The 17,778-nt window shown below is 37.9% G+C and overlaps 1 protein-coding gene across 4 annotated transcripts in view; it reads right to left on the minus strand.

Annotated features, from left to right (window-relative positions):
- Positions 1 to 17,778, minus strand: part of MID1 (midline 1) — a 409,520-nt gene that overhangs the window by 48,981 nt on the left and 342,761 nt on the right. For all 4 annotated transcript variants that reach the window (XM_030934192.1, XM_030934194.1, XM_030934190.1 and 1 more), the window contains exon 4: positions 11,506 to 11,613. In XM_030934192.1, coding sequence (XP_030790052.1) covers positions 11,506 to 11,613 — 108 coding nt within the window. The remainder of the gene's footprint in view (positions 1 to 11,505; positions 11,614 to 17,778) is intronic.

Consider the following 17,778-nt stretch of genomic DNA (forward strand, 5'->3'; position numbering starts at 1 on the left):
TCTATCATGATATTGAACATTAAAAGTGACATAACAGGAAAAAGAATAAAAGAGCTCTAAATCATGCAAAAATTAAAGCAAGACAAAATGAGAGTCTCCTGTGAAAATACTGGAATGTTCTACAGAGAACAATTTTGGGCATAATTTTAGTTATAGGTTAGTGGACAATTTCATCTGATACACCTGATTTGAGCTTTGCAAACCTAGTGTGTAAAAGAATCAGCTGGGGATCATTTTGAAAGAAAAACAGTAGATGTTTGGGTTATTCTCCAATATTTGAGTTAAGGAGTTGTAATTCACAGAGCAGGAGGAATTTGCATTTCAACAAGCAACAAATGTTTTTAAGCCTGCAGGTGATGAATCATTAGGACAGTCAGGACTAGCCTTTAAAAAACCAAATAGAAGAGGAGAAAAGCAAATAGCAGAGTGCATTCCTGGTAAAAAAGGCAAGTTGGGTTTTGTAAAACCTTTTGTGTGTGTGCATGCGTGCACGCTGTATTGTGATGTCATATGTATTTCTTACTGTGGGTTACAGTAAAAAAAAGAAAAAAGAAAAACACTGCTCTAAGTTAGGTATTCATAGGCTGTGATGTGTGGGCCAAATCAGCATACAGCCTGTTTGTGTAAATAAAGCTTTATTGGCACACTACCACACTTACTGGTTACACATAATCTATGGCTGCTTTCTTGTTACAATGTTGTGCAGAAGTGAGTTGCTGCAACAGAGACCGTATGGCAAAGCCTAAAATATTTATTATCTGGCCCTTGACAGAAAAGTGTGCTGACCCCGGCTTAAATGATTACAGTCAGATGGCCCTGATTTGCAGCACACTCTGAAATACTGTCCTACTTGTCACAGCACTTCAAACTCAGACACCCAGCATGGAGCGAAGTACTTAGTTTTCCATTAGACAACACTTTTTAATGTATTATTTTTAAAAGCTGACAAGGTGAATAAAATTTGATGTTTAAAAAATATTAGATACTGACACATAAAAAGATTCTGTATATGTCTGCCTTAATGCTGCAGGGGAAATGTTTTCCAGTCAACTCTTCATTTTTCCTTTGGGAAGTGAGATTACCACATTGTAACTTTTGGAATTCACTCTGTACTCATCATGGAAATAGTTTGCCTGCTGGAATCTCCTTTTAGCAGGGACACAGGCATGTTTATATCATTTTATTTGCTGTTTATTATACCTTACACATTCTTTTAAAAGCCACTTTATTTTGCTCGAAATGCATTTTAAACACTTATTTTTATATAAATGCTTTTTATATGTATGTAGGATACACACTCCAAAACAACTAGGTCCAAACAATGCATCCTCAATTCACACAAGTATCTGAACTGAAGATGAGCCCTGTTCTCACCATCTCTTTAAGGCCATGGAGAGCTCAACATTTAGTCCAAGTTAATTCTCTTAAACTTTGAAGATTTAGTGTACATAAAAGGCAGTGAAGAAAAGGGACCCTTATTTTGTTGAGTTTTGGCCTTCAGAAGTCTACCATAGATCTCTATGTCTGAACATTAAATGAATGAATTCAATCTGGAGTTAGCTCTTTGTGTGTTGACATAAAACTTATCCCTGACTACTGAAAAAAAGAAGAAAATTCTTTCCCAGGGAGCCTCATGGCTTAAGACTCTCCAGTCCATCCACCTATAAAGGCTGTTGAGTTCATTTGTTTCAGAGAATGTACAATGGTCCAAGAGCAGGAATCATCAGTAGGTACTAATGCGTAATAACATCACCTGCTTGGTGACCTCCTCAATTGCAGAATTTGAGGTGAGTTTGACAGCTGGGTGACTAGTGTCAGAGATAGACAGGGGCAAAATAAGGCAGTTGATGAAACTCACTTTTGTGGTCTCCACAATTCTGCCTGGTTCTTGCTCCACCTGCCCACTTCCAATTGCTTGTCAGAAGGCCGCACCATCCCTTCTTTAGACTCAATGCCTTCAGTTGCCACTGCAACCCTGGGGTGCAGGGACCCAAGTCCCCCAGTGAAGCCCAAGTCCACACTTGCCCTCCCTGTCTGGCACCTCAGATTTCCACGGGTTGGCATTCACAACCTTCCTCTTAAAAACAGCCCTCTGGGCCGGGCGCGGTGGCTCAAGCCTGTAATCCCAGCACTTTGGGAGGCCGAGACGGGCGGATCACGAGGTCAGGAGATCGAGAGCATCTCTGGCTAACACGGTGAAACCCCGTCTCTACTAAAAATACAAAAAAAGCTAGCCGGGCGAGGTGGCGGCGCCTGTAGTCCCAGCTACTCGGGAGGCTGAGGCAGGAGAATGGCGTGAACCCGGGAGGCGGAGCTTGCAGTGAGCTGAGATCCGGCCACTGCACTCCAGCCTGGGTGACAGAGCGAGACTCCGTCTCAAAACAACAACAACAACAACAATAACAACAACAACAACAACAAAAAACAGCCCTCTGACACAATATGCCCTGGCTAGGGACTCGAGTCACTGTGAGTTTCAGGGTTTGGAATCAACTACTCCTTGGTCATGTGCCAAAGTACTAACTCAAGAGAAAAGGAGTGGGCTCTCATCTTTCCCAAGTAACATCAACTTTCTAAGATTGCCTTCTGAGATAATGTTGCTGAGCAAACGCGTACTTTTTAAAAAGTGAAGCATTCCATACATACAAAAAATTTAAGAACATAATGAACTGTCCTGTACATAGTACCAGGTTTACTAAATCTCAGTATTTTCATCATATGAGCTTCAGAGTTTTCAAAAGGAAGTAAAAAAATATTTTTTTTTTTTTTTTTTTTTTTTGAGAGAGGGTCTTGCTCTGTCACCCAGGCTGGAGTGTAGTGGCATGATTACGGATCACTGCAGCTTTGACCTTCCAGGCTCAAGCAATCCTCCCGCCTCAGCCTCCTGACTAACTGAGACCACAAGTAAACCTCTCACCTTGGCCTCCCAAAGTGCTGGGATTATAGGCATGAGCCACCACACCTGGTGGTAAAATATTATTGATAGCATTAAAGCCCCTGTGTGGCACTTTGTAATCTCACTCATGTCTCTCTCCAGAAGAAAAGACCTTCTTGAATTCAGAGCTAATCACTCCCAAACATGTTTATGTACACATACCTAAACAATGTATGGGATTTTTTGGTAGTTTGTTACATTTTATATAATGCTTATCATTACATACAAATAATTATAAAACTTGCTTCTGTTTTTGTGATTTGTCCATGCTAATATGTATCACCCTAGTTCATTACTTTTAATTTCTGAAGACTTTTTCATTATGTAATACACAATTTATATGTCTAATAAACAGGTGAATTGAGATAGAATTTACATATAATAAACAGTACATAAAGTGCAAATTTGATAATTTTTCAAATATGTATGCACCCATGAAACAGTCACCACAGTCAAGACAATAAACATATATATCATGCCCCACAATTTCCTCCTGCCCCTTTGTAATTAACTATGCCCATCCTTTCCTGTCATCCCATCCCTAAAAGCAATCATTGATTTGCTTTTTGTCACTGTAGATTAGTAGAAAGTGCCGTTTCTCGAATTTCATATGAATGTACTCATACAGAATATACTACTTTCTGTCCGACTTCTTTCACGCACCCTAATTATACTGAGATCCATCCATGTTGTTGCATTTATACCTAGTGTAACTAGTTCATTCCTTTTTATTGACAAAGAGTATTTCATTGTATGATTATGACACAAATTGTTTACCCATTCATCTGTTGATGGACATTTGGGTCATTTCCAGTTTGGGGCTATCACAAGTAAAATTAACATGAAATTTCACCTACAAGTCTTTTTTTTTTTTTCTTTTTTGGACAGGGTCTCACTCTATCACCCAGGCTGGAGTGTAGTGGCACCATTTCGGCTCACTGCAACCTCTGCTTCATGGGCTCAAGCGATTCTCCAGCCTCAGCCTCCTGTGTAGCTGGGATTACAGGAGTGAGCCACCAACACCTGGCTAATTTTTGTATTTTTTGTAGAGATAGGGTTTCACCATGTTGCCCACGCTGGTCTCAAACTCCTGAGCTCAAAGCAATCTGCCTGCCTCGGCCTCCCAAAGTGCTGGGATTACAGGTGTGAGCCACCGTGCCCAGTCTCACCTACAAGTTTTGTATGGACATAGCTTTCCTTTCTCTTGGTAAATACCTAAATGGCTGGATCATATGGTAAGTGTATGCTTACTTAAGAAACTGCCAGCTTTCCAGCATGTACTACTTTAATTCCCACCACCAGCAGTTTGTGAGAGCTCTGGTTCTGTCACATTCTTGCCAAGACTTGGTATGCACCATCTTTTGAATTTTAATCATTCTAGTAGGTAGGTAGCAGTATCTCATTGAAATTTATTTTGCATTTCATTAATGACTAATGATACTGAACCATCTTTTCATGTGCTTATCTACTATCTGTGATGGTTAATACTGAGTGTCAACTTGATTGGACTGAAGGATGCAAGTATTGATCCTGGGTGTGTCTGTGAGGGTGTTGCCAAAGGACATTAACACTTGAGTCAGTGGGCTGGGGAAGGCAGACCCACCTTTAATAGGGTGGGCACCATCTAATCAGCTGCCAGCGAATATAAGCAGGCAGAGAAATATGAAAAGGCAAGACTGGCTTGGCCTCCCAGTCTACATCTTTCTCCCATGCTGGATGCTTCCTGCCTTCGAACATTGGACTCCAAGTTCTTCAGTTTTGAGACTCAGATGGGCTCTCCTTGCTCCTCTAGCTTGCAGATGGCCTATTGTGGGACCTTGTGATCGTGTAAGTTAATACTTAATAAACTCCTCTCTCTCTCTCTCTATATATATATATCCTATTAGTTCTGTCCCTCTAGAGAACCCTGAGTAATACACCATCCACACCTCTTCTTTGGTAAAGTATTCAAATCTTTTATGCATTTTGGTGAAAGGCTTGTTTGTTTTCTTATTAGTGAGTTTTGAGAATTTGTTATATATTCTGGATACAATCCTTTATTAAAATAAATAATTTGTAAATATTTTCTCCTAGTTCGTGGCTGGTCTTTTCATTCTCTTAACAGTGCATTTTGAAGAGGCTTTTAATTTTGATGAAACCTAACATATAACTATTTTATTTTATGGATAATGCTTTTGTCATTTGTGTGTAAAGAATTTTTGCCTAACCCAAGGTCAAGATTTCCTCCACGTTTCCTTCTAGAAGTTTTACAGCTTTTACCTTTTACATTTAGATATATAATCAATTTTGAGTTAAGTTTTGTAAATAATGTGAAGTATGGATCAAACTTCATATTCTTACATATAGATATCCAATTGCTCCAGCACCAGTTACTAAAAAGACAATCCTTTCTCCACTGAAATTGCCTTTGCATCTTTGTTGAAAATCATTTGTCCATATATGTATGAATCTATTTCTCAAGTCTTTTTGCTGAGCCTTTGATCTATTTGTCTATCTTCATGCAAATACCACATTATATTGATTTCTGAAGCCTTATAATAAATCTTGAAATCAGCTGATGTTAGTTCTCCAACTTTGTTATTATTTTCAAAGTTTATTTTATTTATTTATTTATTCATTTTTTTGAGACAGAGTCTCTCTCTGTCGCCCAGGCTGGAGTGCAGTGGCGCGATCTCGGCTCACTGCAAGCTCCATCTCCCGGGTTCACGCCATTCTCCTGCCTCAGCCTCCCGAGTAGCTGGGACTACAGGCACCCGCCACCGTGCCTGGCTTATTTTTTGTATTTTTAGTAGAGATGAGTTTTACCATGTTAGCCAGGATGATCTCAATCTCCTGACCTCGTGATCCGCCCGCCTCGGCTTCCCAAAGTGCTGGGATTATAGGCGTGAGCCACCGCACCCGGCCTATTTTTCAAAGTTTTAAATGATTATGCTATATTCTTTGTATTCCAATATGAACTTTAGAATCAGCTTGTCAATTTCTATAAAATAACCTGCTGGAATTTTCATTGAGATTATGTTGACTCTACAGGTTGATGTGGAAAGAACAGAAATCATAACTGTTCTGAGTCTTTATCCCATAACATGATACATAGCTTCATTTTTTAGTCATCTTTAATTTCTCTCAGCAATATTTTATAGTTTTCAAGGTCTTTCAAGTCTCACCCATCTTTTGTTAGATTTATCATTAAGTATTTCATATTCGTGAAGCTGTTTTAAATGGAATTTCTTTTTTAAAATTTCAATTTTCAACTGTTACTAATATATTGAAATGAAATTTATTTTTGTATTGTGATCTTATTCTATGTCAAATGTTTCAGTCTTTGCTTTATGGTTCTTTTTTTTTAAAAATGTTTGGTCTAAAAAAAAAATCCCTCCTACTCTGGGATCATATGTGTGTTTTCTGTTAACGTGGTTCTGTTAACAGATATTCTGTAGTTGAGCCATCCTTGTGTTATAGGAATAAAGGCTATTTTAATGTGTTTAATAAAACACTGATGGATTACATTTTAACATATTTTAAAAAATATTTTTGTGTCTATATTCATGAGTGATATTCTCTCACTCTCGATTTTTTAATGTTGTATGTATTTGGTATCAAGAACATACACTCTACATAAAATGTCTTTTTCTATTTTCTGAAGTAGTTTATATGAGAATGAGATTATTAGTTCCTGGAACTTCTGTTAAAGTAAGCTATAGAACTATGGGGGGCTGGTGCCATTTTGGGACAGAAATGCAAGTTGAGGGACACTTTTAATGAATGATTAAATGTCTTCTGCTTTTAAATTTTTGGTTTATTCAAGTTTTCTACTACTTCTTTACCTAAGTTTTCAAATTATTGGCATGAAGACATTTACACAATTTTCTTATGTTTTAAAAAGTCTGTATTGTATTTATGACGTATTTGTTTATGTGGCCCCACACTCTTTTCCTTCATTGACCTTAACTACAGATTGGTCTTTTTAATTATTTTTTACAAGTAAAACTCTTCCTGATTAAGGGCTGGCAAACTTTTCCTGTAGAGGACCAGATAGTCAATATTTCAGGCTTTGAAGACCACATACTGTCTCTGTCATACATATATTGTTTGTTTTTCTTTACTTTTTTAACAACCTTTTAAAAATGGGGGTAAAGGCACTTTTTTACTCACAGATGTTTCAAAACTAGGCTGCGAGTTGTTCTTTGCTGACAGCTGTTCTTGTTTGTTTCCTGTTTTTCTTTCATTTACTTTTCTTCCTTTATTTCTTTCCTCTGCTTTTATTGGGTTTATCTGGTTGTGTTTTTTCTAGCTTTATTTGAAGGCTAATTTTTTACTTTTAGTATTATCTTTTTTTGGGTGGCGGGGGACAGGGTCTCGCCGCGTTGCCCCGGCTGGTCTTGAACTCCTGGACTCAATCAATCCCCTCCTGCCTCGGCCTCCCAAAGTGTTGGGACTACAGGTGTGAGCTACTGTGCCCAGCCTCTTTTTCAAAAGAATTAAAGCCTGTAAGTTTGCCTTCAAATACTTTTTTGTTGCTTACTACTTATGATACATTATAGTTCTTTCACTGTGGTTTACTTCTACATTTAAAAAATATTACTGTGAAGATATATTTATATATGAATAGATTTTAGTTTCCAAAAACTATAGAAACTATTATTTTATTGTTGATAATATCTAATGAGATACAGTGTGTGGTCTTAGAGGCAGGGTTCTATGGTATTCAGTTTTTGAAATTTGCTGAAATACTTGCTTTCAACCAAGGGTATGATTATTATTTTAAAAATGCCCCATGCATAAGTTTTCATATATACTTTCCTATTTTTTGAGTTCAAACTCAGTGGGCATTTGCCAAACTTTCATGTCACTCAGACATAAAAGAATGCCTTTTGTGGCATTCCCAAGGTGGTGACCAAAACTCAGTTTCCAAATTTCCACTGCAGCTGAGTTTTCTTTCTAATTTCAATATCTACATTTTTCCCTCCCAATCTGCTAATTTGTTGCTTTCCTATATATTTTTTCTTATTTCATTTCCTTCTTTTGTAGCTTCACTTTTTTTGCTCTTTTGAAAGAGAAGTTATTCCTTCATTTCTTTCTTTGAACATCTTAAGACTACTTCTTTTAAAGTCTTTTTCTTATTTTCCTACAAAGTTAATTTTATCTGGGGTAAGATAATGTTGTCTGCTGATTTTGCTGGCTGAACGTTTAGAAATTTAAGATTTCTTTATATACTTTGAAATTAAACTTAAGAGTTTCAGTTTTAAAGGGAAGTAATTTCTAATTCTTTCCTCTCTCACCCTCCTTGCTCAGCCTACCCTGCTCTGATAATTTTCCAGTTGCCTTCACCTGGCCCTTGAGGTCATTATTCAGGAATTCCATCCTTATCTCTGTGCTCCTATTCTGTGTGGGTATCAGAAACAGTGCGAACACGGGCTTTAAGCTAACAATGTGACTTTGCTAAAAGCTATGATACGAGGGAGAGGTTGGCAATACTTTTTGACTGAAGCATGAAGCCTTCTACAGCCCATGGCTTCAAATAATGAGCCTGATTTCCATTCCTCATCCCATCTGGAGCACTTCTAGGTCCTTTCCCCAAAGCTTCAAGAACTATTTATCCCCAGGAGTTGAAGCCGAAGCTACTTTGGCCTCTTCCAGACCAAATCCCAGTAGCCTGTATCCTCAGCCACAGTCATGGCTTTTCAGTTTTGTCTCATTTCTGGCCTGTGGAGATGTTCATCTTGTTTTTGGTCCAGCTATATCTCTTTGCTTTTGCATTTTATTATGTTCTTTATTACTGACATGTATTTGGAGTAGAACAAGTGCACCAAAGCATAAACTCCATGCATTACTATGGCTGGAATTTGGGGACACCTGCACTACTCTGATCTAGCTCATGAGAGAAACCCTGGTAGTGGGAAGTCCAAGCTAAGTAAGAGAAGGGAAGGCAAGCTAGCCAGGAAGTTGTGGTGGAGTGCCCTTGTAGGCTGAATAAGGACCCTCAATGCTGCCCACCTCCTAATCTCAGGAATCTTTGAATATGTTACTTACATGGCAAAAGGGACTTTACAGACATGATTAAGGATCATGAGATAGGGATGTTACCCTGAAATATCCAGGTAATCCCAATGTAGTCACAAGGGTCCTTATAAGAGGAAGGCAGGAAGGCCTATGTCAGAGAAGACATGAGGATGGGAAGAGAGGTCAGATTGATGCAAAGAGACCATGAGCCAAAGAATGCAGGCTACCTGTAAGAGCTAGAAAAGGCAAGAAAAAATGGATTTTCCCCTAAAGCTTCCAGAAAGAAACAGCACTGCCAAAACCTTGACTGTCAATTTTGTTTAACCCAGTGAGATCGATTTTTGGATTTCCGAATTTCAGCACACTAAGATAATAAATCTATGTTGTCTCAAGCCACCAAGTTTATGGTTATTTGTTATTGCAGCCATAAGAAACTAATAAGGGTAAGGTGCAAAACCTCAATTAGAGAGGAAGAGGAAGTGCTTTTTTAAAAAAAAGTTATTTATTTATTTATTTATTTATTTATTTATTTATTTTTTACTTTGAGATCTATTGCATGGCATGGTGAAAACAGCAAATAAATGATAACTTATTGTACAGTTCAAAATCACTAAGCAAGTAAATTTCAAATGTTCTCACCACAAAAAATGGCTTTGAGATAATGGATATGTTAATTAGCTTGATTTAGTTATTCCATATTTCATCCATAAATTGTAATATCACTTTGTACCCCATAAATATATATAACTGTTGGTCAATTTAAAATTAAAAATGAAAATAAACTAATATGTGTATTGAGAGCTAATCTCTGCATGCAACCATGTAAAGACAGCAAATTACCTTCTGTATGCATATGAATAATTACTTCTGACTGTACTTCAGGTGGCCATGTGTCTGAGAACCTGGAATATTTCTGGAATTAAGAGATGTGCACATGTGATGCACGATGGTGATGGAAGAGGAAATATATCCTGTAAGGATTCCAGATGGACACTTAGTGCTCTTCTAAATTGGACAATTAGTATGTGGGGAAAAGTAGCTTTTCAGCACATGTGAGTCCTTGGCCAGGGAATAATTTCATGTTAATCTGTTAATCTACCATACCAGCATCAATAACTATTTGATTTCACTATTTTTTCAGATCATTTTAATAATTTATGTGTATAAATATTTTGTAATCTATATAGACAGAGTAATCTAAAACATTGTACAGTATTAAAAGGTACCTGTTAAATTTTGTGGAAAACAGAGAAAACCACTTACGTTAGCCATGGCTATCTCTGTGTTTCACTTAAAACTTGCTAGTATGTTGTAATTATACATATTTTGTTTTAAAGTACAGCTATGAACAATGATAGAAATGCATGAATTTATTGGATCATAAATAAATGCTTCTATTTTTAAAAATCCTTAGAAAAATTACCCTTGGCCAGGCACAGTAGCTCGTGCCTGTCATCCCAGCATTTTAGGAGGCAGAGGCAGGTGGCTTGCTTGAGCCCAGGAGTTCGAGACCAGCCCAGGCAACATGGCGAAACCCTGTCTCTACAAAAAATACAAAAATTAGCCAGGTGTGGTGGCACATGCCTGTAGTCCCAGCTACTCAGGAGGCTAAGGCAGGAGGATTGTTTGAGTCTGGGAGGCGGCAGTTGCAGTGAGCCATGATTGCGCCAGTGCACTCCAGCCTGGGTGACAGATAAAGACTGTCAAAAAAGAAAGAAAGAAAGAATGAATGAAAGAAAGAAGGAAGGAAGGAAGGAAGGAAGGAAGAAAGAAAGGAAGGAAGGAAAGAAAGAAAGAAAGAAAAAAATTATCCTTGAATGTGGCAGAGAATTGGGTAAAATAAAAAGGATCATAAGTATTTCAATAAAAACATGACTAATTTTAAAATAGAATAAATTGATGGGTTCTAAAGTGACCAACAGTTTGTGAATGAATTTTGAATAAATAGGAAACTGGCTATAAAGAATGTATGTCAATTTCTCTTAAAAATATAGTTTGCTATGGAACAATAGGAAATTAAAACACAGAAACATTAGAAAAGAAGTACTACTATCACTATATCCGCAAAGGAGTATATGATATAGTGAAACCACAGGGGTTTTGGGACCATGAAGTTATATCTGTATACATTTCCTCAAAAACATGGGAAAGTACTTCATAATTTCTATACATAAAGTCAGATTCATTTTTAATTTATGTAATGTTATGCTAGTTGCAAGGATATCACAATGAATACAAAATGAACTCTGCCTCCACAGAACCCACCTTCTCATAGACAAGTGAGATAGAAAACAATGGCTATGATAGACAAGACCATTATGCTACCTCCTGGTGCTGGGCAATGGAGCAGCCCTTGTATCACAGGTCTTCACAGGAGACCACAGTACAAAGAAAAGGATGGAGGAAAAACCGCCAAGCAAAGGCCTTTTAACTAAGTCGTAAAGACTTAAGAGGGAATTATAGAATGTATAGAAAAAGAGGGTTCTCAACATTTCCAAAGCCCCTGGAATATATTAGGATTTATTTTCTCTAGGTATGGAATATGCAATCTTCTGCCCTAGAAATCATACCTTCCCTTCTTTGATCTTGGTTCCAATAATTTGTCGTCTTTGCTGAATGATCTCAATGAGAAGATCACACTCCTCTGTCAATTTGGCTTCTTGACGTGATGCATTGACCTACAGGATAAGTACAATGGTAAGTGTTAATTTGGCCTTTGTTTTCAGTTAAATGCTATTTTTAATGTACACTAGGATGTTTCTAGTAATCTCTGAAAAGATATTTTAAATGTTAACTCTTTGATTATGCAGGGATGGCAAATATAGGACTTACATGGCCACTTCCTATCTTGCATCCTTGGAAAACATTATTATCCAGTGACAGCAGTCTTTTGTACTAAGCCAGACTCAGCTGCAGAATCTTTAACATAACATGTACATGGCCATTACCAATTAGTTGGAAACTGATGTGTCATGTAAAATATATTTGCAATTCCTGCTTTCATACTTTAAAAAAGTATCAAATTTTTCCTGTTAAACATAAAAAATGTAAGTTAAAAAAACAACCAATATTATTCTTTTATGGAGGACAGATTACTATCAATCTCTTTTAGACAAATTTTCCATAAGCAATGTAGCAAGCCTGTATCCATTTATTTAACATTTCTTTCAAATACAAACATCAATTTTGTATCTAATCATTATAAAACATAAAAAGGACCAAAAGATGGTTCAATAGTTTATTAATCTTATGACATAATTTAAAATTATACTCCCAGTATACTTCTGAAAGACCAAGGTTCTACAATGAAAGAATACCATTCACGTGGAAAGGTGGATCATTACAGAGTGGCTTGTATTTGAAGTTTTTGTGACTCGTATGCAAGGGAGGCTTACAATTAGCTCATTCTTGGCAACTAGGCCTGGGAAATACTCTGCACATGCTATTTCCTCCATCTCATGACAATTCTGAAATGCTTATTCACAAACAGAAACCCAGAAACCACAGCTGTGTGAGATGGAGATAGCAGGCATGAGGTTTATTATTTTAACACAGCCGCAGGAGAAGTTGCAATGTTACAAAGAATGACAATGGCATTGATTATTCTAGCATATCTCAGGGAGGAGACATGGCCCAGTCCCTAGCCTTTTTGATTTGGAAGACTTTAACTGGAGTAATTTCATTCTCTATGAATGAGATAAACTGGAAGTAGGGTCATGAGTTCAAGATAAAAATCCACTGATGGCTGTTCACAGAAACCATGTCCTGTTTCCAGAGGCCCAGGATTCCTTGAATTTTATTTGTGATCATTGTTCAGACACAACATAGAGATTACTCAAGACATCTTATTGAGAAGATGATGGTCATTGGCCATTTGCAGTAAACCATGAGATTACGTCCTGCATCAGTTTAGCAGACAGAGTTATTTGCTAAGTATTTGTTTAATGAACAAAGAAAAAAATTAAAAATGCATTGACTGAGAAGTACAAATGTAGAACTCAGGCTAATATTTCAAGGAGGATAATCATTAGGCTTCATTTCTCTTATCGTTCTTTTATGTCATCATTTCTAGTTCCCCTTGAGGTTTCTCAAATAAATTTAGCTGTCTATTGACATATTTTCTTGAAACTTACACTCAGTAAATTTCTTGTGTTTCCTTTTGACCTCTGACTGAATTTAATAACTAACTACAACTGAGTTATGAAAAGGATGGGACCATATTGATAACATGAGCACATTATGATGGAGGAAGTAAAATTTCTAGAAAGTAGCACTGACAAAGCTTCTTTGCTTGACCAAACTTTAGTCTTGAACTTTCTCCTGGGCCCTTCTGTGCACTTCCTTGTAAACCAGTTTTAGCAAGAACCCTGCTGAGTTGGTTTAGCCAGAATACTCCATCTCCATATCTGATCACTCTCAGTATCTGATTGTGTTCTTCATCCTTCACCATGCCCCGGGGAATGTCTGATCAACTTGGCCTACCTTCAGCAAGAATCCTTTTAGATCGGTTTAACCAGAATCCCCCTTACCCCTGATGTTTCCTCTTAGTAATTTTCCATCCACTTACCACCACCCTGCTCCTTGGCTGTAAATCTCCACTGGTCCACATGACACTGGGAGTTGAGTCCCATTCTATACTGAGGTCTCTTTCCCCTTACTACAATAGTCCTGAATAAAATCTGTTTTTACAGCTTTAAGTACTGTCCAGCTCTGGTTTTTCTTTGTCAGACCCCAGACTTGAAAAGTATCTACTAGAAATAAACCCGAAGAGCTAAGTTGTACTTGAGAATACCAGGTAAATCTGATAGAATGTAAACTCCATATGCGCAGGGATCTTCAGCTGTTGTATTAAATAAGGTATCTATCCCAAGCACCTGGTGCTATGTCTGGCACAAAATAGGCATTCAAAAAATATTTGTTGAATAAATAAATAGGGAAAATGACCTTCCAAGAAGAGACAGGGCAAAAACGTAACGAAGCAAGTAGTTATTACTAGTAACCACTCGATATGCAGGTAATGGATGGGTTTCCAAGGACTGTATAGACACAGAATTATGTCCTAAGGATTGTTTTATTTGAGGGGGAGGGAGGAAAGGAGTTGATTTTTTTTGAGACAGGGTCTTGCTCGTTCTCTGTCACCCAGGCTGGAGTGCACTGGTGCCATCACGGCTCACTGCATCCTCGACCTCTCGGGCTCAAGCAATCCTCCCCCTTCAGTCTCCTGAATAGCTGAATAGCTGGGACTACAGGCATATGCCATGACTCCCGGCTAAATTTTTAAAAAATGTATTTTTTTTGTAGAGACAAGGTCTTGCTATGTTGCCAGGCTAGTCTCAAACTCCTGGGCTCAAGTGATCCTCCCACCTTGGCCTCTTAAAAGTGCTGGGATTACAGGTGTATGCCACCACACCTGGCCAGGAATTGATTTTTTAAAACTGCCTTATTGGAATATATTTCACATATCATAAAATGTGTCCATTTAAAATGTGCAGTTTTGTGGTTTTTCGTGTATTCACAGATGATTTCATGTGCAACTCTCATCATAATCTAAGCCTAAAACATTTTCAGTGCCCAGAAAAGAAACCCATAATGTGTGCAGTCACTCCACATTTTCCCTACCTGCCCCAGCTCCAGCCCGAGGCAACCACTAGTCTACTTTCTGTCTCTTTATGGATTTGCCTGTTCTGGACATTTCATACAAATGGAATAAAATAATACATAATCCTGGCCGGGCGCGGTGGCTCAAGCCTGTAATCCCAGCACTTCGGGAGGCCAAGACGGGCGGATCACGAGGTCAGGAGATCGAGACCATCCTGGCTAACACGGTGAAACCCCGTCTCTACTAAAAATACAAAAAACTAGCCGGGCGAGGTGGCGGGCGCCTGTAGTCCCAGCTACTTGGGAGGCTGAGACAGGAGAATGGCGTGAACCCGGGAGGCGGAGCTTGCAGTGAGCTGAGATCCGGCCACTGCACTCCAGCCTGGGCAACAGAGCGAGACTCCGTCTCAACAACAACAACAAAAATAATAATACATAATCCTTTTTGTTTCGCTTCTTTCACTTAGCATAATGTTTTCAAGGTTCATCTATGTGGTAGCATTTATCAGTACTTCATTCCCTTCTATGCCAAATAATATTTCATTGTATGAATAGACCACTTTTTGTTTATCTATTCTTTAATAGATGCACACTGATGTTTCTAGTTTTGGTTTGCTATAAATAATATTGATATGAACATTTATGTACAAGTTTTTGTGTGCCAATATATATTCATTTTTCTTTGATATAGGGGTAGAATTGCTGGGTCGCATAACTGTTTAATGTTTTAAGGAACTACCGAGCTATTGTTCAAAGTGGCTGCACTATTTTATATTCCCATCAGAAATACATGAGGGTTCCAATTTCTCCACATCCTTGTTAATGCTTGTTACTGTCTGTCTTTTTAATTTTATTCATCCTAGTGGGTGTAAAGTAGTATCTCACTGTGGTTTTGACTTACATTTTCCTGACGGCTAATGATGCTGACCATCTTTTCATGTACTTACTGGACAGCTGTGTATCTACGTTGGAGATACGACTATTTGGATCTTTTGCTCCTTTTGTAATTGGGTCATTTGTCTTTTAATTACTAGATTGTATTATTTCTTTACATATTCAGAATACAAGTCCCTTATCAAATATCTGATTTGCAAATATTACCTCCTGTTTTGTGGGTTATCTTTGCATTTTCTTTATGACACCCTTTAAAGCACAAAACATTTTTAAATTTTAATGAAGTTCAATTTATCTACTTTTCTATTGTTGCTTGTGCTTTTGTTGTTGTACCTAAGAAACCATTGCCTATCCCAAGGTCATGAAGACTTACTGTTCTGTTTTCCTCTATAAGTTTTATATTTTATATTTAGGTCTATGAGCCATTTTGAGGTCAGTTTTGTGTATGGTGTGGGGGTAGGCTTCTGACTTTATTCTTTTGCTTTGGATAGCCAGTTGTCTCAGCACAATTTTTTGAAAGACTATTCTTTCTTTCATTGAAGTGTCTGAGAACCTTTGTCGAAAATCAACTGACCACATTGTGAGGTCCTCAAGTTTTACTATTGTCACTAACATATTCCACACTTCAAGCTCTTCCGACTTTGACTAAGTCCAGTGAGACCCCACTGCTAATTTTAGAGTAGGGACTGTGAGATGAAATTTGGTGTGTAATATACCCACATGGTGACATTAGGAAAATCTTAGGCTATCTCTATTTGTGAGTTTTCCTATTTATAAAATGAGCTGAATGATCTGCTCTCTCAGCCATGTGGAATTATTGCGGTGAATACATGAAATAATATATGAAGAAACACCTAAACTTATGAAGCCATTGACAAATCTGAGGTACTGTTGTCTGCATTAAGAAGGCATTTTGTAAACAGATTATGATTTAGTTTAGGATCCATTTCACTCTCACAATCATTGGGATTTGAGTTACTGCATGGTAGAAAAAGTATCCCAGTTGCCACTGTAATGTGGGGCTCAATTTAATCCAAATTTTGACTATCTGATTTACAGAATGGATAGGTTTGCTTTACCAAAAAAGTGGGCTGAAATCCTCTTTGTTGAGGCAAATGTGTTTTGAGAACACTGATATCACAATCACCATCACCCCAAAATGTAAAATCCTAGAAATTTGGGAACAGGATTTATTCATTTTAGGCCAAGTATTTTTCCTAGATCTTTCAGAGAATACAGATTTAGCTTTCCTTTTGAAACCAGGGAAGTTGAATCTTGTTTTCTACTTTCATGAATTTCCAAATTCTTGTAACTCTAGTATTCTTATATTCCAAAAGGTACAATAAAACAAGTTAAATACTATTCTATATTTCAAAGATTTTTCTACTACAAAGAAGTTTTCCACAGTTTTGCTGTTTCATGTGTCATTTAAACAAAGAATTAATGATTTGATTGGACTTTCTCATTAATTTCTATTAGTTCAAATATGGCAGGGTTTATTGGTTACTTGCAGTTATGTTCTGGTGTTTCTAGTTCCCAGGTTTGGTTTGGAAGCTAACAGCTCCTGGTTATGATTTTTGCTTTCATTTCTGATTCACATCTTTTGATTCAGAAATCGCTGTGGCTGATGGAAGTGCTCTGAGGAGCGCCAATCTAAGAATGCAGAAAACAAGTTCAAACTCTTCTTTCCAGTACTCACACTTCCACTTTTGTGCCATCAGTCTCCTCCTTGGCCCCTAAACTAAGGGGAAGAGTGAGATGAAGATCATTAGGAATGATGCCCAGTGGTGGGTAATTATTGTCTCCTGCCTTTGGACCACACTGGAAATGGGGCACTTGACTTCTCAGGACAAAATACAGTTTAAAATTAGGCCTTCCTGTCCGGGCGCGGTGGCTCATGCCTGTAATCCCAGCACTTTGGGAGGCCAACGCCAGCGGGTCACGAGGTCAGGAGATTGAAACTATCCTGGCCAACATGATGAAACCCCGACTCTACTAAAAATACAAAAATTAGTTGGGTGTGGTGGTGCATGCCTATAATCCCAGCTACTTGGGAGGCTGAGGCAGGAGAATCGCTTGAACCCAGGAGTCGGAGGTTGCAGTGAACCAAGATCTCAGGCCAGGCTCCTTGATACTATGGTTTTTTCTCACCTCAAGTACACTCATAAGCAAATATCACATCAGCCCACCAGTATGAGAAACTCAGTCATTTTCACCTCATTTTTGGCCTTACCCATCTGCTCAGCACACACCTTCTCTACATTTAGAGTCACAGTTTTCTTTCGCATCTTGAAATGCATCTTCTCCCCATCAGTTTTGCCTGTAGGGACTTGCTGACCTACTTTCTCCTA

Source organism: Rhinopithecus roxellana, chromosome 7 (assembly GCF_007565055.1).
Source record: "Rhinopithecus roxellana isolate Shanxi Qingling chromosome 7, ASM756505v1, whole genome shotgun sequence".
Classification (NCBI taxonomy): Eukaryota; Metazoa; Chordata; class Mammalia; order Primates; family Cercopithecidae; genus Rhinopithecus; species Rhinopithecus roxellana.